At 41.7% G+C, this 25,093-nt stretch overlaps 2 protein-coding genes across 3 annotated transcripts in view; one reads left to right on the top strand and one right to left on the bottom strand.

Moving 5' to 3' along the window:
* LOC137627261 (mutS protein homolog 5-like) overlaps positions 1–2,236 on the bottom strand; it is a 134,018-nt gene extending 131,782 nt beyond the window's left edge. The window contains exon 1 of the mRNA XM_068358341.1: positions 2,106–2,236. The gene's annotated coding sequence lies outside the window, so the exon portion shown is untranslated. The remainder of the gene's footprint in view (positions 1–2,105) is intronic.
* Positions 2,237–2,378: 142 nt separating this feature from the next.
* Positions 2,379–25,093, top strand: part of LOC137627248 (tyrosine-protein kinase BAZ1B-like) — a 131,884-nt gene continuing 109,169 nt past the window's right edge. For both annotated transcript variants that reach the window (XM_068358330.1, XM_068358336.1), the window contains exons 1-4: positions 2,379–2,596; positions 14,404–14,579; positions 21,947–22,040; positions 22,499–22,855. In XM_068358330.1, the coding sequence (XP_068214431.1) occupies positions 2,484–2,596; positions 14,404–14,579; positions 21,947–22,040; positions 22,499–22,855 (740 nt within the window). In that variant the 5' untranslated portion in view covers positions 2,379–2,483. The remainder of the gene's footprint in view (positions 2,597–14,403; positions 14,580–21,946; positions 22,041–22,498; positions 22,856–25,093) is intronic.

Here is a 25,093-nt window from a genome sequence, read left to right on the forward strand (position 1 = left end):
CTTACTGTCAGTGTAATTGTAGATTCTCAAGAAAGCATGTGTGTTCTTCTGTTGATATAAGCCGTCACTAGGATGTATTAGTATAAATTTCTGGAATAAACGAGGAACTCCCAATTAGATATTTTTGTCTTTTATTGCGATTGTATTTAGTATCAAATCTTGCCATAGAGTTAGACTGGTTTAAATGGGTTATGTGGAAATTATTGGTGTTTTGTTAAATTTTGATTGACTTATACAATAAATTCCACATTTGAATATGATTGCATTTGTATTTTAAACAGATCAGCAAGCAAAAATTTGCAACAAAGCTTTAAAGTGGTCGTATGACTATTGAGAGGGTCAGGTAACTATTTTTAAACCGGTTTACCACCTATCAATTCAGAAATAATACACGCGCGCGCACACACACACTGCGTGTGTGTGCGTGTGTATATATATATATATATATATATATATATATATATATATATATATATATATATATATATATATATAAAGCTTAAAAATCACAAATATGCTACAAATTATTTGAGTCAAACATCTTCGTAGGAATGTATAAGGAATTGTTGAACATTCTCCTGTATAGAAGTGAAGTGTGGGTGTTGATTACGAATAAAAAAATGGTGTTTGCGTAGTATATGTGGCTATATACAAAAAAAAAAGTACTGAATGTATACATAGGTACAACTAAACAGATGAGTTTCCTTGAAAATCTTGCCTAGGCCTAATTTTGAGCATGATTAGAATACTTAGTTTGGGGGTAGCCAAGTATAACTGTAGCCATAGCTTGGCCTACATCAGAATGTTATCTCATTCCAGTGTATGTACACAAAAACATTCTATTCGAGGTTATAAATGCTAGGCCTAGTCTAAGACTCAACCTACTGTAGATCAAGCCTTATCAATTACTCCATCGGTTATAGCAATTCTTGGAGGATTTACTAGATCCTACAAAATATCCAAAGCCTAAAGTTCAATGTAAAAATGCTTGTCAGATGTCATTGAATGGCATGGTGAAAATTTATAATTAAGTCTAGCTCAAGTAAAAGGATGGTTGGATGGATCAGTGTTTTGAGGTGGTTTGGTCCATGGTTTAAAAAAACGTACAATCCAGAAGTGTTAGGTCTAGAAGGGCTGGAAGAATATAGTGAAAAGCTTTTTAGTAAAGAAAGAAAATATCCAGGAAGCGTAAAAATGTGTAATGGTTGGGTTGAATGGCACGGTTTGTAAGGGTTCCATGTAGCCTACTCCTGATGAGCCTTTGTGTATGAAACGGCTAACATGAAAGTTCATCCAATGTTCAATTACTGCAAGTGAATGTGTTAGTGACATATGTTGCTTTAATTCGTCTAGAACAACTTCCGTTGAGAAGAAATTGCTTGGTGTTAAAATTACACGCACACGTACGTGTGCAGTAGAAACAAATACACACAACTGACTGATGACTTTTAATAACACAAGCTATAATAGTAAAGAGACAATAACAGCGAGATTGCAAGACTACAGATAATGGGAAGTATTAATAATTCAGTTTTTACTCAAAAATATCACAAGCCAAAGTATGAAAGGCTTACATTTTAAACTGCATAAGAGCTAAAGTTTTCATCTGTTTTTACTCGAGACCTAGGTATTTTATATATAGCTCTTAGAGAGAGAGAGAGAGAGAGAGAGAGAGAGAGAGAGAGAGAGAGAGAGAGAGAGAGAGAGAGAGAGAGAGAGAGAGAGAGGTACTGGGAAATCGATTTGGTATGAGACGTTCAAGGGCAAATTATGCGATCTCTATCGACTTGGTTTCTTTACATGATGGAAATTACTTTTACACAATGATCAATTAAAATAATCGGAGCTGCTAAGAAATTCTTGCCCATTACATTTTCAGGATGAAAACTTAATCCTCCAGAAGACATTATGTCAATTCTAATTAACTAATTTCAATAACGAATTGTTTAGCGACTGACAATGCTCGTGGGTCTCTTAACTTGCCGTGCGCCGTGCCTTGGTTATGTAAGTAGCACGGCTGTACGTTACCACCCACCCTCGGCAGTCACTTTTCAAAGTGGAAAATACAATTTGATTAAAATGACACAAAACTAGTATATACATACAATTTGTCACTCAATGTTGATTTCCAGATTAGAAAAAATCAAGTTTCGTCGTCAGCTGTGTGGGAGTTGTTTCGTGAATGGACTATAGGTGTCCTATTTCCCGCCTTCCCTATTTGTTGATACTTTACAATGGTTCTATTTCTAAAATTCAAAAGTATTTTATGTCTCATTTATTAACGCATTTTTAATCATTATATATATTGTTATACAATATTTTTTACTTGTAGTTGGTTGAAATTGCCCGTAAATAACCTAAAATATACAAATAGAAAGACGTCCCAAAACAACAGGACGCTCGTGGGTTTCGAACGAAAGACGTAGAGACCCGAGCCTCCTCCTGTGATTTTTTCGTAAACTGAAGGGGCCAAAGGCGTTCTTATGCCTCTTCTACAGGGACAGCCTTTCAGGCTGATCAAGGCCCCAGAGACTGTACCATCAGGGGCTGAACTCTACGTCATACAACATACTGGAGAGAAGTTTCTAGTGAAAAGGTAAATGCCCGCCAAAGCGCCGGTCATGTTTACGCTAATATCCATTTGGCTATAAGTTTACATTACATCTGACATGCCTTTTTGCAATGAACCTTGAGCTTTGAATGTTTTGTTAGTTCTCGTAGAACCCCCAGGAGTTGTCATAACCGAGGGAGTGGTGGGCAGGGCTTGATCTAGGGCTTATATTTGACATGTCACCATGAACAAATTACTGTAGGTCGGGAAACAAGATGGAGAGAATGAATGACATTATTTTCGCGCGAAAATTGTGCCATTTTTTTTTCTCAATTAAACGTTTAATGTTAAATCGTATTACGGCGTTCAATTATGAAATTTTCGTGTAGTAGGAATATGCAAATGTTGTCGACTGCTTTGTTTTGTATATGCAATGCAAGTGCTTCAAATTAGGGAAGAAGTCTTAACCTAGGCTCAGCATTTATAACCTTGAATAGAAGTTTTTGTAAGCAGTCAGGGTAACCCACATTGGTACCATGTCAAAATTTCATTTACGCCATTTTTTTACATTCATGCTTAAGTTATCCAAAACTGTTGGTTTTTTATTAGATTATGTAGTCTAAATTGGGGCTTGGTCAGAAGTTTCATATAAATCCCCATTAGTTGCAATAAAGGTATGAAAAATTTTTCAGTGCCATATTGTATATTGACAAAATATGACTATTTTACAAGGGTGGTGGTATGATATAATGAAATTGTGATTAAACAACATTGGGATAATTGTTCTCACTTTTCAATATAACCTAGGCTCAATAGAATAAATAATAATCCTTTGATTAATATGTGATAATTAATTTTTTGCGAAATTGGAGTTTGTTAAAAGAAATTTACGTTTGACGACTAGTCGGGCATTTTTCTCTTTATGACTATTGGGGATGGGGCATAATTATGTACGGTATTGATCGATTTAAATCTGAAAACTATATTTCATTTCCAAAGTCCATTGTTTACTTTTGGGAGACTGATGGTGGGTTACTGTGCATATGTATTTGTATTTGCTTTTGCCAGCTATTCTGGCTTTTGTATGAAGGAAGTAATTACCTGGCCATTTTTTTATACAAGAGCCGTATTTTTTGCCCCTCCACTTCAGTTCCAGGGAGCCTTTGTATATCAGCGGCCAGTTCCTCCCACTTTCATGGAAAGTGTGAATTTTCTACTCTTTTTCTGCAAAACCTTATACAAAAACACCTCCTAACCTAATTCCTCTAATCTAACTTACAAGTTGTGTCCTTACCTAACGGGAGGCTGACACTCCCTTGCGACCTACCATACACTGCCTTATTCTTAGCTGACCGTTATCACACGTGCAGGTGGCTGTTGTCATATGTACACCCCAGTTCCAGCATGACTGTAATCTGATAAAGCTGTCTTTAAGAGAGGATTTGGTTATATTTTGAAATTTTTTTAAATTCATGTACTGTATATCAGTAATTGGTCGTATGGAAAACGCTTTCCATTCAGTGTATACCTATTGTTGCCTACCAGAAAGTGAAAGATATCCTCAAAATAATGACCCTCATGATTGCCGTGCTCAACTCATATACCACTTATGAGATGCCAGAACAGAGGAACAGAGAGATTGTTTATTTGCTAGTTGAACAAGCACCCTCTGAGGGACTTGACATGGATTACTGTGTAGATAATTATGATACGTTAATTTCCAGCCACTTACGTGAACCATGTATTTTTCCAACCGAATATTTTGTGTTTATTATGCATATCTGACTAGAATTAGTGCTGCAAATCACTAATTTTTTCTTTTTTGGGTGTTTTCCCACCCAAACACTTATATTCCTTTGGGGGGATTCCCTGTTGTTGTTTATATAAGAGGGGGAGGATAACTCATGAGCTGGTGGTTTGCCTCAATATTCATGGTCAGAAATGGATAAAACACAAGATAATGAGTAGTTAAAGTAAATGGCTCGTGTATCTGGCCAGAAATTAATTACTGTTCTCTGGGTCAGTTTGGGTTGGGTGCTTTGTGGGGGGGGGGGGAGACTTAGGTCAGTCTAGGGTCCTCGCCCCATAATTTGATGGTTTCGCAAGTTTAGTTTGAACAAATCCAAATTGAATTGAATGCGTGGTATATATTTATTGTATGGTAATTGTTTCAGAAATTTAAAAAAATTTTCATATGGTAATTTTAGTTTTTAACAGAAGAAATAAATATTCAAACTTGTGTAAAAAACTAAAATTCTATATCCTATAATGAAGTACCCTGCAAGATATTGGTTTAATGCAAACTTATATTTTTATATATTTATGTATTTTGTGTTTGGGGATAATATTCAGTTTCTTGCCAACTGCATTTTTTTTTTTTCAGATATAACATTCAAGTTATGAAAGATTTTTCCCCATGATCTATTCATTTGATCTTTTCTGTGAACTAATTTTGTTTGAAATTTAAGGTAGTGTGTTGGTAGTTGGTCACCAAATTTTGTCCCCCAAAATACTTTGCCTTGCAGCTAACACATACCGCTTGCCAGAACAGGAGTAAGCATGTAATGTTGAATTGCAAGTGAAGCGAGAAATGTAGTAAGAGCAGTAAGTGAACAAGTAATGATATTGTGGCTGACTAACATGCGCGTTGTCTGTTTGAACAGTTATTTAATTACCGTGGGCCAAGTTGTCTTATGGCAGAGTTGTCTAGTTATAAGGGCCAGTGTTGTCTCATTGTAGTGTAGAATAGTTCAACCACCATGTGCAGAGTTGTACAGGAACCACTATGGGTGACGGCACAGATGGGAAGGATTCTCTTCTATGTAAGGAATATGCCTGGTGACCCAACGCTCTGCACACACAACAAGATTTATTGTTACTACGAGTGTTATGCTAAGTGTGTAAACTACCAGTATATTTTTTAAGGTGGTTATCTTGAATTCTATGCATTTCTGATCTTTATTGTTGGTATGATTCTCACTTTCTCAACCCTTAATATAAAACAACTAAGGGATATCATGTTTGGAGACTGGTAGTTTTTGTGTAGGGAAACTAAAAACTTCATTTTATAGTCTATCATCCCATGCACCAGTGGTAAATATGCATATAGCACACCAAAACCAAGGTTGAAAGAGATAGCTCTTGTTTGTCATGGGAATCTGGTTAATTTGTGTAGGAAGTTGTAGAACGATTGCAAATAAATAGATAGTTTATATCATAGCCTAACCTCGGGCACTTGGTCCTACTTACCAAGGAGAATTAACCTCCCCCCCCCCCTGCAACGTACCTGTGCTCCTTAATCTAACCTACAATTCTGTATCAATTACTGGTAGTAAGTCATGAAAAAAAACAAAAACATCTAGGTACTTTATATTTAACCACAAGTACCTTAATGATCAAAATATACTGCAGTCCACTAAAGTGCTAATACACACAAGGCAACTATCAAGAAAATTTAGAGGAATGACTCTTGCAAATAGACTGAATTCTCCTTGAGCACTTTTACACTCAGCATTCTTTGAGTAACTGAAGAGGATATTGTAAATAAAGGTTGAAATATGAATACAGTACATACTGGAACTTCAGCATAAAAATTTGCAAGTTTTTATTGGTTCTAAACGTTGGGTAATGATTATGGCAGACAGTAGTGCATGAGCAGTGTTTACGAGGAATTACGAAACCTGTATCCCTTGCTTGTATCTCCTTAACTTGTTGATGAATATGTGTAGGTAGTCTACTTTACCCTTCTTTATACGATGAGAAAGTTCACCACGCCTTGGATCACTTTAGGTCCGGGGGTTCTCCAGTGAGTAGGATCACTATCTTAAGTTAGTTTATGTTAAGGAACATGAAGTTTCGGAAATATCCTTGGTAGTATACCTTAATTAGCTGATTTGGAAATTACAGTTTAAACGTAAACAATGTTTTTTATTACACATACGATACTAAAATGTGAAAATTACTTGCATTATTTGTGGATAGAGTTAAGTGAAACTGCAGTTTATTCAAAATCTGGTTTATTTCAAATTTAGCAGTAATTTTTTTACCACTGTACATCGAGAGCTAGGACGAGCTGGTTGAAGGGAGAGGGAAGTGGCAAGAAGCAAGCCCAATGCCAAGAAGCCTCGGCTATGGCACGTCGAAGGAAGGTTGGGTAGGTTACCTCCTACATCATCTATCGTCAGGTCAATGGATTGACCTAGAAAGTCGATACAGTTACCATATTAACATGTTGAAGCTTTGAGTGGCTCAACTCGAGCTCCAACACTTGCTCTCTTTTGACCAGTTACTCAGTAGTGTTAATGAGCAACAATACCACTGTAGTGACATGTATAAACAAACAAGGTGTAATGTTGCTTGGCAGCTTTGCTAATTAGCAGTGTGAAGTCCTCAGCTCGTTCATTCAGACAGCCCGCTTGTATTCCAGGCAAAAAGAACATCGTGTTAGACAAACTGAGCAAAGTGCAGATCACTGGGTCAGAATAGTGTTTGCATCCTCGGATAGCAAACAAGATGCTGACTTTGTGGGGTTCGCCGACAGTCTGCCTATTTGCAACTTCACTAAATCGGAATCTTCCGATTTATTGCTCACTGGTGCCAGACTTAAAAGCAGCGTTTGAGTGTGCCTTTAGTACCCCTGGAAATGCCTTGACATCTCTGCTTTATCGCCGTTCTGCCTGATAAGGAGTGGCTAGAACCGAATCTGCTCCACGCCCAGCCAACCTCAATATGACTCTAGTAGCTCAGAAGTCACCCTGAGTAGGATGGTACCTTGGTCTTCAACTTTTAATATAGTCTTTGAGGGAATTGTCTCCTCTCTCCACCCTGCTGTGCTATCCACACATGCAGGTATTCCTCAGCTCGGTGGAATCTCTTTGGCTTTACAATGGAGGTTATCCAGCTTCTCCTCACAGAGAAAGGCATTTTGCTTGATGTTGCCAGAGAGATGCCTGAATACCTGCGTAAATCTTCAACTCCCTCCTACTAAGTCAATTGGGTCATCTGTGGTTGATGTTGTAGGAAGGGTCTCTTCCCTCTTGGAGCCTCTATTCCAATGATAGACAAATTTTTACTTTAACTACGAAAAAAAAGCTTTGCGTCAGCGGTGAAACGCTCACCTTTGAGACAGGTCTAGGCTGAAAGGAGCAGTTATATATATATAGCTATAGTCTCGGACGTCCGGCAGAATTTTTCAAAACTCGCGGCAACCGCTGTGTGGTGGTTGTGCGGTTAGGTTAACAACCCTTACAGGATGGTACTTGGAATCATTCCCGTTTTCTGTTCCTCAGATCATCTCTGCCGGTTGGACTAACAACATCGTTGGTCCGCCATTGGTGTTTTTCGTTCGCTTTCCGTGCCGCTGTACCGAACTTATTTTTTGGTGAAGTACACTGACTTGGGGTTTTTGCAATCGCATTTGTGATTATTCTTTGACTATTTGTTTGTTTACGATGACTGATAAACTTCATTTTCGTGTTTGTGTAAATGAGGAATGCAAGGTGAGGTTACCGAAAGTTTCGGTAGACCCTCACACTGTTTGTTTGGAGTGCAGGGGTTTTGAATGTGCACTTGATAAAAGGTGCAAGGAATGTGAGGTTTTGAGCGAGAAGGAATGGTTGGGTATGAAACGCTATGAGCGTAAGTTAGAGTTAGATAAAGCCAGGAGGGCTTCGAAATCTAAATCTAAATCTGCTAGTGAGCTTAGCATAGATATTTCATATGATCCCTTAATTAATTCCTCTGTAGAAGTTGAACCTTCTCCTGAGGTAGTAGCTCCTGCCCCTTTTACAGGAACGGTAACTACGGATGACCCTCAGTTCGCCAGGATGGCGGCTGAGTTGAAGGCTCTTAAAGACCAACTTTCAGCCTTGAAAGGTAAGAGTGAAAGTGTAATTAGTTATTGTGAAAGTGAAGTGGAGGTGGCGACTGATCGAACCTGTCACGTCCCTAGGTCTAGACCTCCACCAAGCTCCCAGGACTAAGGGAGAAGGTACGTCGACGGCTGCAAGGGAGTGAGAGGTATGTATCCTCGGTCAGCCGTCGCCTCAGGCAGTCCTTTTGCGTTTTCCCAGGCTGCTCATGATCGCCACGGAAAAGGCGTGTCGGAAGTGATGGTGTCTTCCCCGAACCCCTCTCCTAGACGCAAATGGCAGTATGAGGCTTCGAGACCGACCAAGAGGAGGTGGAAACAAGCTGACCAGACCCGTTTTCCTTCCGAGGATGACTGAGACGTCGTTCCAGCGAAAAGGTCAAAGCCTAGAGAAGGAAGGAAGGAGAGTTCTCTTCTTTTAAGTGACGAGAGGCCGTCGAGAGACGCTTCTCCTACGACCAGTGTTACTCGGCAGCCATCGCCTTTTGGGATCGCAGGACCCAGCAGCAGTCGCGAAGTCTTTCATGACTGTTTTCCCTTGTGCAAGCTTTTAGCCGCCCTCCCCCCCCCCCCAGTTGGGCAGGCGTAAGGACGACTCTTTACCGATTAAGAAATCGGCCTCTTAGAGGGAACGGAGTTCCTCTCCCTTGCAGGACAAACAGCGTCACTCCTCTCCCAGGGAACCGCGGCACGATTCGTCAAGCGCGCCACACCGCGCTTCTTGTTCCTCAACTCGCCGCCAGGACGCTTGCGGTTCTCGTCATCAGGACACTTCCGTCTCTCGTTCGCGACGCCAGGACGCATCCAGCCTGCCTCTCCAGGACGCTTCCGTTTCGCGACACCAGGATGCATGCAGCTCTCGCCGCCAGGACGCATCCTGCTCCCGCCTCAAGGACGCTTCTAGCGTGCGACACCAGGACGCCTCCAGGACGCACGCGCCTCTCGGTGTCAGGACGCATTCAGCGCTCGCCAACAAGACGCATCCGACAATTTGCTATTCTCGGATGCAGGTGAACTATTGGAAGGAAGTGATTTTTATGCTAGGGATACTGATTGGCATGTGAAAGGAACCTCCGGCTTAGTTCCTTCAGCCCAAAGAGAGACTGAGTTGGAAGTAGGGCAAGATCTAGAGGATATTTCAGAGGGTGAAGATGAGCCTGCTAACGCGGCTGTGGATTATAAGGTTCTCTCTCGCTCCCTCCTTGAGCTTAATGGGGAGGAGTTTCAACCTGCTGCTCCTCGTTCTCCTCAGTTGCAGTTTATCAGGAAGAAGGCCAAAAAGCAGTCGGCTTTCATCAAAATGAAGCTGTCCATCTTGGCTAGGAAGGCTCTCGTTAGAGTTGATGACTGGCTGAAGGAGCGTAGGCAAGCGGTAAAGACCACTTTCTCGTTTCCACCAGCTCGACTTACATCTAAGGCCGGCATGTGGTACGAGACTGGAGAAGCTCTGGGCCTGGGAGTGCCTTCCTCCTCCTAGGGGGACTTCTCTGGCATTGTTGACTCTTCTAGAAGACATGCCCTTAACTTGGCGAAGGTAATGTGGTCTATGTCTGAGCTTGACCACCTCGTCAAGGGAATTTTCCGAGCCTTCGAAGTCTTCAGTTTTTGGACTGGTCTCTGGGTACGCTGGCCAGGAAAACTGAACTTTTAGAAGAAACAGGAGACTTTACTAGTATTATGGCCTGCATAGACAAGGCTCCTATGGATGGGTCAAATGAGTTGGCTTCCTTATTTTCTGCAGGAATTTTAAAGAAGAGGGCCCTTTTATGTTCTTTCACTTCCATAGCAGGTACGGTCGTGCAGAATGCTGAGCTCCTTTACGCCCCTCTCTCCGAGCACCTTTTTCCTGAGTCCCTTATCTGGGACATTACCCTTTCGCTAGCGCAAAAGGCCACACAAGACCTGTCACGCTCCACAAGGAAGCCTTTACCAGTGATTCCTTCGTCACTGAAGAGAGAGGAGAGGAAACTTCAGCAGCCCTTTCGAGGTAGAGCTCCTACGAGAATAGACTTCAGGGGAAGAAGACAGGAGACGGGCGGTAGAACGAATAGAGGTTTGTTCAGGTCCTGCTCCAGGAGATGAAGCTCAAGTCCTCCAGACAGCGGTAGGAGCAAGGCTGTCACTTTTTTGGCAGGCCTGGAAGAAAAGAGGGGCGGACGCCTGGTCCCTCTCGGTCATCAAAGATGGATACAAGATCCCCCTGTTGAAGAAGCCTCTGCTTTCAAATACACCTCTAACCTTAGTGGCGCGGTTCTCGAACGCCGTGAAACAAGGGGCTCTACTGGATCTGGTGAACCAGATGCTGGAGAAGGGAGCGATAGAGCCAGTTCTGGAACTATCTTCACCAGGTTTCTACAATCGCCTGTTTCTGGTACCCAAGAGCTCGGGTGGATGGGGACCAGTTCTAGATGTCAGCGCTCTGAACGTCTTTGTGGAAAAGACAAAATTTACCATGAAGACGACTCAGTCGGTGCTGGCAGCGGTACGTCCAAGGGACTGGATGGTGTGTCTGGATTTACAGGACGCTTATTTTCACATCCTATCCATCCGACTTCAAAGAAGTTCCTAAGATTCATGATCCAGGGCAAGTGTTTCCAGTTCAAGGCCCTTTGCTTCGGCCTCAGCACTGCTCCTCAAGTCTTCACCAGAGTAATGGCGTACGTGGCAGGATGGCTTCATCAAGAGGGGATAAGAGTATCTCTATATCTGGACGACTGGTTGATAAGATCCCGGTCGAAGGAGAAATGTCTGGAGGACCTACACAAGACTTTCATGATGGCTCAGGAACTGGGTCTCGTCATCAACAAGGAGAAGTCCCAGACCGAAACGAGTCAGACGATTCTTTATTTGGGGATAGTTCTGGACTCAGTTCGTTTTTTGGGCTTCTCCCTCCCAAGAAAGGCAGACCAAGTGCCTCGGAAAGGTTCAGGAATTCCTGGAAAGACAGAAGTGCTCAGCGAGGGATTGGATGAGTTTGCTGGGAACCCTCTCCTCGCTCGAACAGTTTGTCTCTCTGGGAAAACTGCACCTCAGACCTCTTCATCACTTCCTGTCAAGGGTGTGGGACAGGAAGATTCAGGAGGACTCCTTTTCCTTCCTCATTCCAGCAGAAATCAAGTCATCTGATTTGGTGGCTGGATCCAGCTATTTTAGGGGAAGGAATCTCCCTGTTCAGGAAAACCCAGACCTAGTGTTGTTCTGAGACGCTTCAGAGTCAGGATGGGGAGCAACACTAGGAAGCAAGGAGGTCTCAGGCTCTTAGGGAAAGGAACAAAATGGATGGCACATCAACAGGAAAGAGTTGATGGCCATTCTGACTCCGTGTCGGGGAGGATAGTGGAGGTCAATTCGGAGAACACCACAGCTTTGGCTTACATCAGAAAGCAAGGGGGAACTTACTCTCTGTCTCTGTACGAAACCGCAAAAGAGCTCCTTTTGTGGTCGAAGGAGAACAACGTAGAACTTGTAACAAAGATTCGTGCAGGGACAGACATGCTCAGCAGGAAAGGGCAAGTTCTTCCCATGGAATGGACCCTCAACCATCAGGTCTGTCAGAGTCTGTGGAAGTTATGGGGGAGGCCTTTAATAGACCTCTTCGCCTCCAACCAAAACAAAAGGATCCCCAACTACTGCTTCCCTAGTCCCGAACGAGGAGGCAGTAGCAGTAGACGCCTTCTTGATGGACTGGACGGGGATGGACACCTAGCGTTCCCCCCGTTCAAGATCATCAATCTGATTGTCAGGAAATTTGCTCCTCGAATCAGGAAGAATGATCCTGGTAGCTCCATTCTGGTCAGCTAGAGAATGGTTCACAGATATGTTGGACATGTTAGTGGACTTTCCAAGAAGCCTTCCTCTAAGTCCAAAGCTTCTCAAACAGCCCCACTTCGAGAGGTATCATCAAAATTCCCTCGCTCTACGACTTGCTACCTTCAGTCTATCGAGAAGCTTGTCAGTGCGAGAGGCTTTTCTGTGCAAGCTGCAAGAGCTATCGCCAGAGCGAGGAGGGTCTCTTCCCGAAGAGTCTACCTATCGAAGTGGGAAACCTTCAGAGCATGGTGTAAGCAGCACAAAGTTTCCTCAACCACTACCTCTGTGAGCCAAATAGATGATTTTTTGTTGTCCCTCAGTCAAGACTCTAAACTGGCCGTATCCACTATTAAAGGGTACAGGAGTATGCTTTCAGCTGTCTGTAGGCACAGAGGCATAGACTGAACTCAGGATAGAGACTTGCAAGATCTCTTAAGTCTTTTGAAACTACTAAGCAGGCTCGGTTAAGGCCCCCAGCTTGGAATTTGGATGTGGTTCTGAGGTTCCTATGCACCAAGATGTTCGAACCCATCTTACAACCGTCCTTAGAGATGCTACTAAGAAAACCCCTTTTCCTGATGGCTCTGGCCACAGCAAAAAGGGTCAGCGAGGTTCGCGCTATTGAGAAGCAGGTGGGCTTTAACCGGGATGGAGCAGTATGTGCGTTGAGGGTCGACTTCCTCGCTAAGAATGAGAATCCATCAAAACCCTGGCCAAGGACGTTTGAGGTTCCTAACCTCACTAATGTGGTGGGTCAAGAGCAGTAGAGGCTCCTCTGCCCAGTTAGAGCCCTCAGGGCATATTTATCTCGTACTAAGAATGTTAGAGGTGCATCCAATTCTTTATGGTGCTCGGTGAAAGATTCGCTAAAGCCCCTCTCAAAGAATGCATTATCATTCTTCTTGAGACAGGTCTCATTCTCCTTTGTCCCTGAGTTTGTAGTAAAACCCCAAATCTGTCAGTTCCTGATTCCAGGTTTTCTTCGTTTTACATAGTGGGCCTTCGAGATGATCATCAGCTGCTTTTGTATGCTGTGAAGGGGCTGAGGAAATTTGAGGTCTTTCTATATTTCCTAACTATAAACCTGAGTCCTTTACTCGTACATACTTTCCCGCCATCGCCTACCCCCTAGAAAGTCCCAGTTGCAATCAAATTGAGTGCTCAGTAAGCAAGTAGGGGGTGGGGCCTCCACGCTTCCGGCACGTTTACACCTCGTTATAAAAGTTTAACTGCTGTGTACTCCAGCTTTTGCTGATATTCTCTCCTATGTAAAGGACTCCGGTTGGATAGAAAAAATACAATTTACCCCGAAATTTCTCATTTTAGGCTGTGATACCATACCTTTTCTTGTTTGAATGACAAAAATTGGTTGATATTAAAAAAAAGTGGTAGCAATTTTTCTTCAAAATATATATTGTTTTGATAAAATGGGCTTGTTTTTTTTATTTTAAAGGACTATTATGTATATGTACTGGCTTTAAGCAGTGATTTTCCTCACCACTGTGGATCATAAGGTCATAATCTTCATACTTTAGGGTTATTTACTAAGTAGGGGTGAACCCCTTCCCTCAAATCCAGAAATATAAACCTGACGCACGCACATGCCAAGATGTGGCTAGCATAACATATTCTCATCTGCTTTTTTTCATGGGCAAATTTTACACTAAACATACAGTATTTTTGTTATTTTATCATACACTTATGTATATAAACAAGCAGACAAAGAAATACAGAAACAGTCCTTAGAAAGATGTGCATCCAACTTGTATTCATGGTACTATAAAGAAAATTGATAACCTTTCTAAAAAAAATCATAGAAAATAGTGGTGTAACTACAGTATATATAAGATACTAATATAAATATCTGAAATTCAAATTATTGAAGAAAAGGTAAATAAATAAGTACCCTGGTCAAGAAAGTGTTGCTTAAGGGACCGGGCTCACTTGTGTAAATACATAAAAGACTTTTTAGCAATAAAACATAGTTTTCTCTCTAAAAAAAAAAAAAAAACTACAGTATTTGAAACATGAAAGATCGAAGTTCTCCTAGGCAAACAATTCAGTGAACTGCATTTCCAAAATTCCAAGCAGAGGTTATTAGTCTCGTCACTTAACTGCTATAAAAGGAAAATTCTTGATTGCAATTCTATAATAACATAAATCTTACTTTCAGTGACTATGAAGATAGGCTTGCTCTCTACAGCCAAAGTATTTGGACTTGTCAGTGTAGTGGGAAATCTGGCCTGACTCACCAAGAAGCATGGACAAGTGAGTCAAAAGTTCGAGTTATGCTGTCATCATCGTTTCCAGCCCCATTATGGTCTCCAATTCTGCATTGCATCCATCACAGTAAGTTGAGGAATAAAAAGTTTGGTATTTACTATATTAGTTAATTGAAGATATAAATTTCTATGCTTGTTAATTTTTTAGCTGATGAAATTATTTAATTTTTACATGAATACAAAGCCTTGTCCTTTAATAGACATGAGTTTAGTGAAGATGGAAACTGCTGTTAATATTTACAGTATAACAAGGTGTCCGTACTTGGTGGCAGGGAAGCCCCTCCCCCTGCCAGTTCACTGAGTAACCACTGACTAAACCCACTGAGAAGTATTCTAGGTGTGATCAAATTTTGCTATATTCTTCTTTTTCTCCTGGTTGCTGTGCGACTGTTGTAATTGAGAAACTACGCGAGGGCATGCAGTTCATCCCCGAAGTTCCAGGTCACAAGTGTGGCTCTTACATGAGCAGGATATCTGATGATCTGCCATTCTTTGCGTCTTTGCAGAGGTCAGTAATGCATTCAGTTATCCCCCTGTGAGGAGTGCAGGGCATGGCTGTTTTCGCAGTGATTGGAGTACGGCATAAGGAATAAGAAGTCGAGTCGTGATTCTTCTTGTTCATGGTCTCCCTTGAAGTCAAAGAAAGCTGCTGGACTTCTCATCTCTCCCTCTGGTATTAGAGGTTCTCTGTGTCCCTCTGGATGATGATTTGGATCTACCCCAGAGAGGTAGAAGTCCCTGTCCTTCAGCTTGGGGTGTATCCGACAGTCTTCCTTCAGATGGCAACTCATAAGGACAACTCAACTTTCCGATGTGACCACGTGACCCCTGCTAAGGTGTAGTCATTTGTTCTGTCCCACAAGGCTAGCACAGGAACAAATGGCACTTCTAAGGCTGCAAGGGATAGACTCATTGCATCAACATCTTCTGAATAACATACAGGTGTAGTACTGTACTGGGACTGGGCAGGAAGCAGTTTTCAGAACTCCTGAGGAGTAAGGAGCCCTTGGATATGATTGGCCTATTGCCACCCGATTCAGGTCCTACCCCATCAGAGGCAGAAAACCCAGACATTGAGTCAATGGTTCTGAAGAATTTGGCACTCCTCAAACTGGCTAATGTCTTAGGAGAGAGAATTACGAGGTCCAATAAGAAGAGTCAAGACCTCTATCGATTGTGTTTTGGGTGGTTCAGAATGCTTGAGAACTGCACTTGGGTTCCCTGATCAGAGCTTGCCAGAGACTCCGTAGATAGTGTAGAGGCACAAGTTGCGTGTTAGCTGACCCAACAGAATTTTGCCTCCTGCACTCTGGGCAAAGGAAGTTTTATGTCCTGGAAGAGGCCAGTCCTCTGCTTCTAACAACGGGGACATTGGTAGAAAGGCAAGTGACTAGGTCCACAATCTTTTTAGCATCTGAAACTGTGAATATAGAAGCTACTGCCATGGCAAACCTCCAGGTAACATGGTTAGATCACTGGTCAGGAAAGGTGGCTTACTATGCATATGCTCAGGATCTGTTGAATCTTGAAAAAAAAAGATTTACAGATGTAGCTCTGTCAGGGGCAAAGGCAGTCTACGTACTAGCCCACCAGTCAGCTAACCAGGGACCAACTGGGTTCTCAGGTGGAGGGGTGCTATAGCAACCAAATACGCAAGATAAATTGGGTAGTAGGAATCAGTGGCACTAAGAAATGCTCCGATTATCTCGAGCCTAGCCCTTCCCGTCTGCTGAAGTAGAAAGAATAGTGGAAAAGTAGAGGAAGATGAGCCAAGACGCCTTTTTCCACTGAGGTGTAAATTTTAAGAAATCTGGGACCTCAAGACCATCCCCGAGGGCGAAGTTGTTGACATTGCTGAGGTCGGCACTGAAGTTGTTCACAAGCTCCAGATCCAGGTCCACTACTGCTGATTCCATTCAGCCAATTTGACCCCATAATGGACAGCCCAGAAGAAGGGGCAGGAGAGGAACCAGATGATGCTAGGGAAGGCAGTCATTTGGAGGATGCCTGTCAAGTCAATGAGCAAGCTGGCAGTATCTCAGAGCAGAGGAGTGGACGGTAAGTTTCCTTCAAGACAGATACTGCCTCCTGTTTAGTGGCTCTCGTAGACTGAAAATTTGGTCGCCATACTACCCAACCCTGCAATCAGAAGTAAGGAAGATGCTGAACAAAGGTGCACTGCAGATAGTTACGAGGAGATCCCCAGGCTTTCACAGTCTTTCGTTCATCATGGAAAAGTCAACTTGGGTTTAGAAGTTGGTCATCAACCTCAAGATGAACATGGCGAGCACTATACAAACTGCCATCTGGAGGAGTGATTTCATATTCTCTCTGGATTTGAGACTCGTATATCCATACACCATTTCATTGATCGTCTAGGCAGATACTCTACTTCATCATCAAAGGAAAGGCCTTCCAAGTTAAAAGTCATGGTCTTTGGACTATTGACCACCCTCAGAAGTGTTTATTTGAGTTTTCAAACTCATCTCATCTGGGGTTATGCCACTGGGATATTAAGATACCTATACTGTTAGCGGATCCTGTCCTCTAGTAGACCGTTACTTCAACATAAAGACAAACAGATAGACATAACGGCAGAGTGTGTGTTCCCATCCTATGATTGTGTTAGCAGACTCAAGAGAGTAGTATGACATTTCCTGTTCCAGCAATAACTACGGACTCTAGAGGCAACAGCTACTGGAACACATTTCGTTCAGGGAGAAGCTCATGCAACTTGGGCTGCTCGAGTCAGCGGTCCTGTAAGTGATGCCCGAAGAGACACTGGTCAGCAGTCAAAGATCCCCCTCACCACTGAGGTCATATAGAATAAGAAGTAAAGGATGCTTTAGACTGGTGGCTGAAGGACGAAAGCCTCTTAAAAAAGGACACCGTTTGACTTTCACCCTCCAGAAATGCTTCTTTAGGCAGTGGAGCACTTCTAGGAAATCATATTTCCTTAGGATGTTAGTCTGTGAAAGAGAAGAACTAATATATCAACCTGCTGAACTGAAGTTACCACTCTTGGCGCGCTACCAGCATAACAACATTGTCCGAGAGGCTTCTCGGTACCGTTGATGAGCAACAACTCTGCCATAGTAGTTTACATCAACAAGCAATGAGGTACTATTTCAGAGCACTCCTGCAAGCTGATGAAACAGGCTCACATATGAGGACTAGACACCACAGTGGATCTTTCGGCAAGGTTTATTCCAGGTAGAAGGTGTGTGATTGCTGACAAGCCCACTTGCCAGGGACAGATCCCTTCATCCTCAAGTGGCAAAGAGCCTTATGACTTTGTTGGGTTCCCCAGCAATAGAGATTCAGTAAGAACCTGCCAATCTTCTGCCTACCGGTCCCAGATCAGGCAGCAGCACTAGAGGGTACCTTCCAACTTTCATGGAACAACCTCAAGTCTCCTGATCCTTAGAGTTGTGTAAAGAATACTAACCACTTGAACCTCGGAGTGACCTTGTTGCTCCCTAATCGTCGTGAGCAGAATGGTACCCAGACCTCATGATGCTCTTGACCTAGGTTCCGGGACATCTACCCAAATGCCCCAACCTGTTTTGCCATTCTCACCTGCCAAAATACCACAGTCAGCATCTCCTCTGAGCGAAAGGCTTTTCGTGAACCAATCCACAGATGTTTGGATACCTGCGCAAATTCTCTATAGCAGTCTAGCTGGCAAAGTAGGCCATCTAATACCATTTGTATCACAGAAGGGATACTTCTCCAGTTGGGGGCAACTGTACAATGAATAGTAACCATCCTCTCATGTATGGAGCTCCTCTCAGTCTAAGCGAAGAAAGGTATTGCCTAACATTGAGCCAGAAATTTAGGCTGAAAGGCTTGGACCTTTTATCTTCATGGAAATTGTTGATGTTCATGAGGAGTTTTGATCATCCTGGCCCTCCAAGAAAATTCAAACCTCCTGAATGGTACATCACCAGTGTTCTTATGTCTCTGAAGAAGGTTCCATACAAACCCGTGGGCAGGCATTCGACAAGGATCTGATGCTTAAAGATATTTCTCCTCCTTTACCTGGCCTCAGCTAAGCAACTAGACAAGCTTCACTGCATGTCATTTCTTGTTCGGCAAGAGAAAATTATACAAAAGAGACGGAATACACTTTAGTGAAGAAGGCAAGATAGTATATGGAAACTTACTAAATTTTAACCTGTACAATTACTTGAACACAATAGATCAGGAACAAACTAGATCTTTAGTAAATCGTCCAACAACAAATAGAGGAAATTTGGAAGAAAAACTTGGATAATGTAGATAAAAGTAAAACTAAAACACTTGTAAATCAGGGAAACTAGCAAAGCCACAGAGGAAGAGAAAAAAAGATACAGTATAAAATTTCCTCTGAGTGGCACAATTCAATGCTCAGTCAGTTAGAAACAAAATGGAAAACTTCAGTGGAATGATAGCCAGTGAGGAACTAGATGTCATAGGCATTACCGAGACCTGAATTCAAGAAAAATCAAACGATTTTATCGGAGAATGCAAAATCCCAGGTTTCAAGCTTTGCAAGAAGGATCGCCTTATCAAAAAAGGTGGAGAGGTAATGCTCTATGTTAAAAATCACTCAAACCCCATAGAAATTAAATTAGAAACTGAATGTGAAGTGATAGGTGCAATTATCAACCCCATGTCCATACTAGTAATATACAGACCACCAAATCAAACACAAGAACAGGGGGAAGCGTTGTATAGACAACTTGGACAAGAAGTTAACAATAAGCTAGCTGTCCTAATGGGAGACTTCAATGCATCAGTAAACTGGGACACTGAACTCTAACATCAAACACATAGGGACATAGGCTACTAGAATATGTCGACAGTGAATTCCTCCATCAGTGGGTTGATAACCAGAGGAAACAACTTTCTAGATATTGTGCTAGCAACAGAAGATCTATTTTCTAGTGTTTCAGTTGGCGAAAATATTAGCAAAAGTGACCACAGAATAGTTAGGTTTCAGGTAAATATTCTTCATCTAAAAGAAAGGAAAATTATAAAGCTAGTAGACTACAGACGTACTAGCTGGATAAAACTGAAGGAATACACCAAGAATTTATAATACTAGGAAACAGGGAACATAGATACACAATGGGGCTTCTTTGTAGAAATGTATAAAGAAAAAAGGGTTAAATGTATACTGCATAGAAAAATTTTACCAAATGGAACTCCATAACCTACGTGGTTCAACAGAGAAATAGCCAATGTAACAAGAAGCAGAGATAGGAAACATGAATCAGTGGGTCCACAGCCTTCAATTCATGAAGTTTCCAAGCACGAGAAGTTGAACCGAAAAGTAGATAAACTAGTTAGAAAGGCCAAGTTTAGTGAAGAGAAAAGAGTGGCTTCAGCTAGTAAAGAAAACCCCAAAGAATGTTTTGCATATCTAAACAGAAGAGAGCCAATCAAAAGCATTAGCCCATTAAGAGATTGGAGGGTAATCTAGTAACAAATGATTTGGAAAAAGCCGAACTGATGAATGCATATTTCACAACTGTATTCACTAACAACCCTCCCAGAACCAGCTATCAATTATGAAGGACCTGAATCATTAAATAGAATCACCTTGACAATGTTATATTCCAAAAAAATAAATAAAAGGACTTGGTAAATTTAAGGCACCGGGTCCAGATGATATCCAAGAGAGATTATAGAACTAGAAGAAGAGATAACCCCACACTTATAAAAAAATGTTCTGAAATACCGCCAATGATAGGAAGGCACTACAGTACAAGAAAGGAAACAAGGCAATGTTCCTCCAATCTACAAGAATTGACTTAAAGAAGAACCTGGCAATTACAGACCTGTGTGTTTTAACTTCAGTGCCTTGCAAAATTTTTGAATCAATCATACTAGATTCAAAAGTAGAACATATAGAGAAAAATATTATTCTGTCAGACAGCCAACATGGGTTTAGACAAAAGAGGTCATGTATGATAAATCTTTTGAAATATTTCCACAAGTTTAGCAATTATGACAAAAGCAGGGCAATAGACATCATATACCTAGACTTTCAAAAGGCTTTTTACAAAGTTCCTCATAAAAATTAACGGTCAAAATTAGAGTAATAAGCATCATTGATGAGCCAGCTGAATGAATCGAAGTTTGTCTAACAAACAGAAAGCAGATACTGTAGTTGTAATCAATGAAGAAGCTTCAGAGTGGGCAGTTGTTACAAGCGGAGTATGTCAAGTCTCTGTCCTTGGTCCATTGCTATTTCTGATCTACGTTAATGACATAGATTTAGGATTAACTAGTAGAATAGCCAAATTTGCCAACGATACTCAACTAGGCATAAATGCTGCGAACTCGGAAGACGTAGAAGCCTTAAGAGAGGATCTAATGAAGCCAGGAGAATGGTCCAGAAAATGGCAAATGCCTTTCAACTGTGGGAAATGTAAAGTCATGCACATAAGTTATAGTGACCCACATTCAGATTACTCACTACTGGGTAATGAGATAAAAAGTGTGGACCAGGAGGAAGATCTAGGTATTATTATCAGCAAGGATTTGAAGTTCACCAAACAAAGCATAAAAGGTGAAAAGAAAGCACAAAAACTAATAGGTTACATAAAGAGACAATTCAAATACAGAAACAAAGACACTATACTCAAGCTAGACAGATCACTAGTAGGACCCCATCTAGAATACAGAGTCTAATTTTGGGTTCCAAGTGTTCAGAAGGATATAGATAGACCAAAAGCAGTACAAGCTGGGGCCACCAAACTAGTTCCAACATTAAGGCAATTTGGATATAGACGAAGGAAGGAACGTTTGAAGGCAAAAATTATGGTCATGTACACAAACAGCTACGACGATCACAATAGATTTTGAATAAAGCATTTTAGTGCTGTCCTCCCTGGGTGGCAGCAGCTGCATCGGGACTCAGTTGGTAGTGGCGCTAATTTCAAAATTATCACTCTATTGAGTTTGAACATATTTTCTTACTGTGGTAGTTGCGTTCATAAATCGGGTGTTCGTACCTCGAGGACTGTCTGTACAAACCTGGCTCCTGTAATTTAAACTTCCTTCCTCATCCACTCTGCAATTCCTATGTTAAGGTCAAAATGGCTACTCAGCGAGTAGGAAGGAAGGCAATGCTTCCCTGCCACTAGCCAACAACTACTGACACTTCATTGTAAATTTTAACCATTGTAAATTTTAACAGCCAAGTTTCCAGCTTTGCTGAGGTCATACTCCTGTTAAAGGACTCAGGTTTATATAATTAGTAAAGGTACAAATTATTATTAAAATTTGTTTTATTTATGGCATTTGATTTTATCAAGAATTGTATTTTATAGTTGTTCTGCTTGGGTTGATTATGTATAGGGCATATGCAATTGCAAGAAACTTGTAAAAGGTCTTTGCTAATATTGGTATCACATAGTACTGTATGCTTATCTATTCCTTCAGGTACCCAACCATTGGATCAACTTGTTGAAACCACATCTGCACTATGCTTATCAAAATTTCACCCAGGGGAAGAGCTAACATATTTGAACCCAACGTGAGTATTTTTTATTTGTAATAGAATTTTAACACATATAGTATACTCGCTTGGTTTATTGGAAATATTCACGTTTTTAAAGATCTTATCTTCTGGGGGCACATTTTTTTTAGCTATAGAAATTAAAGTGAGATTATTTCATTTGATTTTGAACTCTATCCTCTTAGGACAGTAGTCTATTTGGGAGTAAAAGTCTACAATTGTTTCAGTGAAGTAAATTTTATCCTTTAGCCATAGCAATAGAAATTTTATGTTTGTTTGATGTCGGCTACCCCCAAAATAGGGGGAAGTGCCTTGGTATATGTATGTTGAAAGGTCAACTATTCAAGTATTAATGAATAGATATACCTCCCTGGCATTCTTGATTTTTATTACTTAGGAATTTAATACTACCCTCTGGTTCCTGACAAAAACATTTTATTTGTGAGGTGCTTGTACTGCATATCTCTCATCTCCAGGACGCAGGTTCGTGTGGTCTCATCTAGGGCTGCTCCAGGTCAGCCAGAAATCAGTGAATCCAAGCCTGAGAAACCTGATTCCAGTTCAGATAAACCAAAGGCTGGGGATAGTAATTCATCCAGCCCTATTCCCCCTCCCCTAACTAATGGGTGTACTAACAACAACAGAGATGTTGCCCCCTCTCTCAATGGAACTAGTAATGGCTCTGCTGCAATGGAGGAGGGTAGTCCTTCCAGTAGCACTAAGCCAAAGGAAGATTCTCCTGGAAGAAAGAAAGGAATGCTTTCTCTCTTATATGATGTAGTCGTCATTGGTGAAGATAGAAAAATCAAGGATGTCCCTTCCAAGGACTTGCAGTAAGTAGTTTTTCAAGTTGTGTGCTTTTATTTATCGATTAACCCATCGATTTTATTTTTTTTTTGTGTGTGTGTGAAATGTGCGTACTTAGAAAAGTTTTTATAAGCGAATCCTACGTGGAATTTTTTACTGGAGTTATTTACTGCATGTGAAATTTGAAGCTGATTTTATGGGTTCTCATCGTACATGAGATGTAAAATTAGAGTAGAGTATGTACTGCTCGGCCTGGCCATGCCATTGACCAAACTATTTATCCATAAACTGATGTTTTACTTTATTGTATTTAATAATTATACGTGTAATATTCATATTTGTTCCGTAACTGGAATACAAACCACGCTATTTATTAGGGGTTATACTTTTGGCGGAGCTGAAATGACGAGCCATTAAAATTTAGCGAGGGTTAACGACCTACACCGCTAGTTAGTGGGGGTAGGAGGCGATAGCTTGCTACCACTCCCATTCACACACCTGTGATTTAGTCCCTTTACTTTTGGCTTGGAATGAGAGCGGTTGTTTCCTCTCTCCCTCCTCGCCTATTCTGGACTGCCATTAATTTTTGTCTTTTAACTTACTTTTTCTGATACTAGTATACAGTATATATGAAAACATTCTTAATGTTTATGTATATATATGTGTACAGAAATGTGATAAGTTTCCTTTTCAGTGTTTGTGCTGTGTGTGTGATACATATACGACAACGACACTTGGTACATTAGCAAGGCCACCACAGTTCCACTTCGTGGGGAACGACCTCTCCCTTTCTGGTCCATTGGTCTTCCCGTCGGCATATAACCGTTAACTCGGCCGCCGCAGGGGAATCGTCATCGCCTGGACCCTCTTCATTTAACTATTGTCTTCGCCTTTTCCTTTTTCCTACGGGGAAACATGGATTTCTGAGTGAAGGGAATGTGGTCTCTCAAAGATTGACTACGGTCTTTCTCTTCTCGAGTTCGTTCACCTTTACAACAACAGTGTACTATTGGGGAAGCTCCTTTCCCGTGCGCGAGTTAGGTTGCTCTTCCGATTGTTTATCTCAATTATTTTTAGTGAAAATATAATTGTATTTTAACTTTTCAGCTTTTCTCCTTGGGGAACACTTCCCTTCGGAGGATCAGTGGTTCTCACTATTATTAAATATTCTTAGCTGATTTAAATAATTATAATTCTGTTTTTATTACAGTTACTCCGCTTCCCCCTTCTCCTGCGGATGTCGACTGGGGAAGGAAGGGTGCAATACTTAATTTTATGTTGTTCCCTCTGGGTTCCTCTTCGGAGTTCCTCCCTAGGGAATTTGTTAAATAATTAATTTTTGTTGTTGTCGCAATACTTATTTTATGTTGTTCCCTCGGGGTTTCTCTTCGGAGTTTTTCCTTAGGGAATTTCTGTTGAATAATTAATTTTATTTTTTCCCAGTTAACTATGCAGTTTTTCTTCGTTCGGCTTAGAGTGCCGACTAAGCAGAGCTGTTCTGTTCATGCGTGGGGAATCTGCTGTCACTGCCGTCCCTCAGAGGACGTCGTCATGGGCGTCATCCCTTCTCTTAGAAGTACTCCCGTGACAATATGACCAGCACTTCAGATCATCTAAGAACGCCAAAGGAGGTTCGCCTCCAGGGGTTGGATAACTTCCCTTCCAAGGGATGTTTCCTCCCCAGGTGAGGCTGTTTCTCCCTTCAGAGGGAGAACTTCCCAAATTTTGATAAATTCATCGTCTCTGATTGCTGTTGCTGCCTTCGCCCAGAATTCTCTCCCCCCTTGCTGAGTTTCTCTTCCTTCAGGGGCGGAGCACGGTCTTGGCAAGTCTCTTCTACGAAGTGCTTACCCCTCTCGTTCGCGAGAGAGGCCACTCATAAAGACTCCTCTTCGGAGGATCGCTACTGTTAAAGGTCAGCTTGCTTATCCACCGGCCCTCAATGGGCGTCTTCTAGTCTCTTCTACGAAGTGTTCACCTCTCATTCGCGAGAGGGGCCACTCATAGAGACTCCTCTTCGGAGGATCGCTACTGTTAAAGGTCAGCTTGCTGATCCACCGGCCCTCAATGGGCATCTTCTAGTCTCTTCTACAAAGTGTTCACCTCTCTCGTTCACAAGAGAGGCCACTCATAGGGATTTCTCTTCGGAGGATCGCTACTGTTAAAGGTCAACTTGCTGATGCACCGGCCCTCATGGGCGTCATCACAGGTGTCTTCAAGTCTCTTCTACGAAGTATTCACCTCTCGTTCGCGAGAGAGGCCAC

The sequence above is a fragment of the Palaemon carinicauda genome, chromosome 2 (assembly GCF_036898095.1).
Source record: "Palaemon carinicauda isolate YSFRI2023 chromosome 2, ASM3689809v2, whole genome shotgun sequence".
NCBI classification, from domain to species: Eukaryota; Metazoa; Arthropoda; class Malacostraca; order Decapoda; family Palaemonidae; genus Palaemon; species Palaemon carinicauda.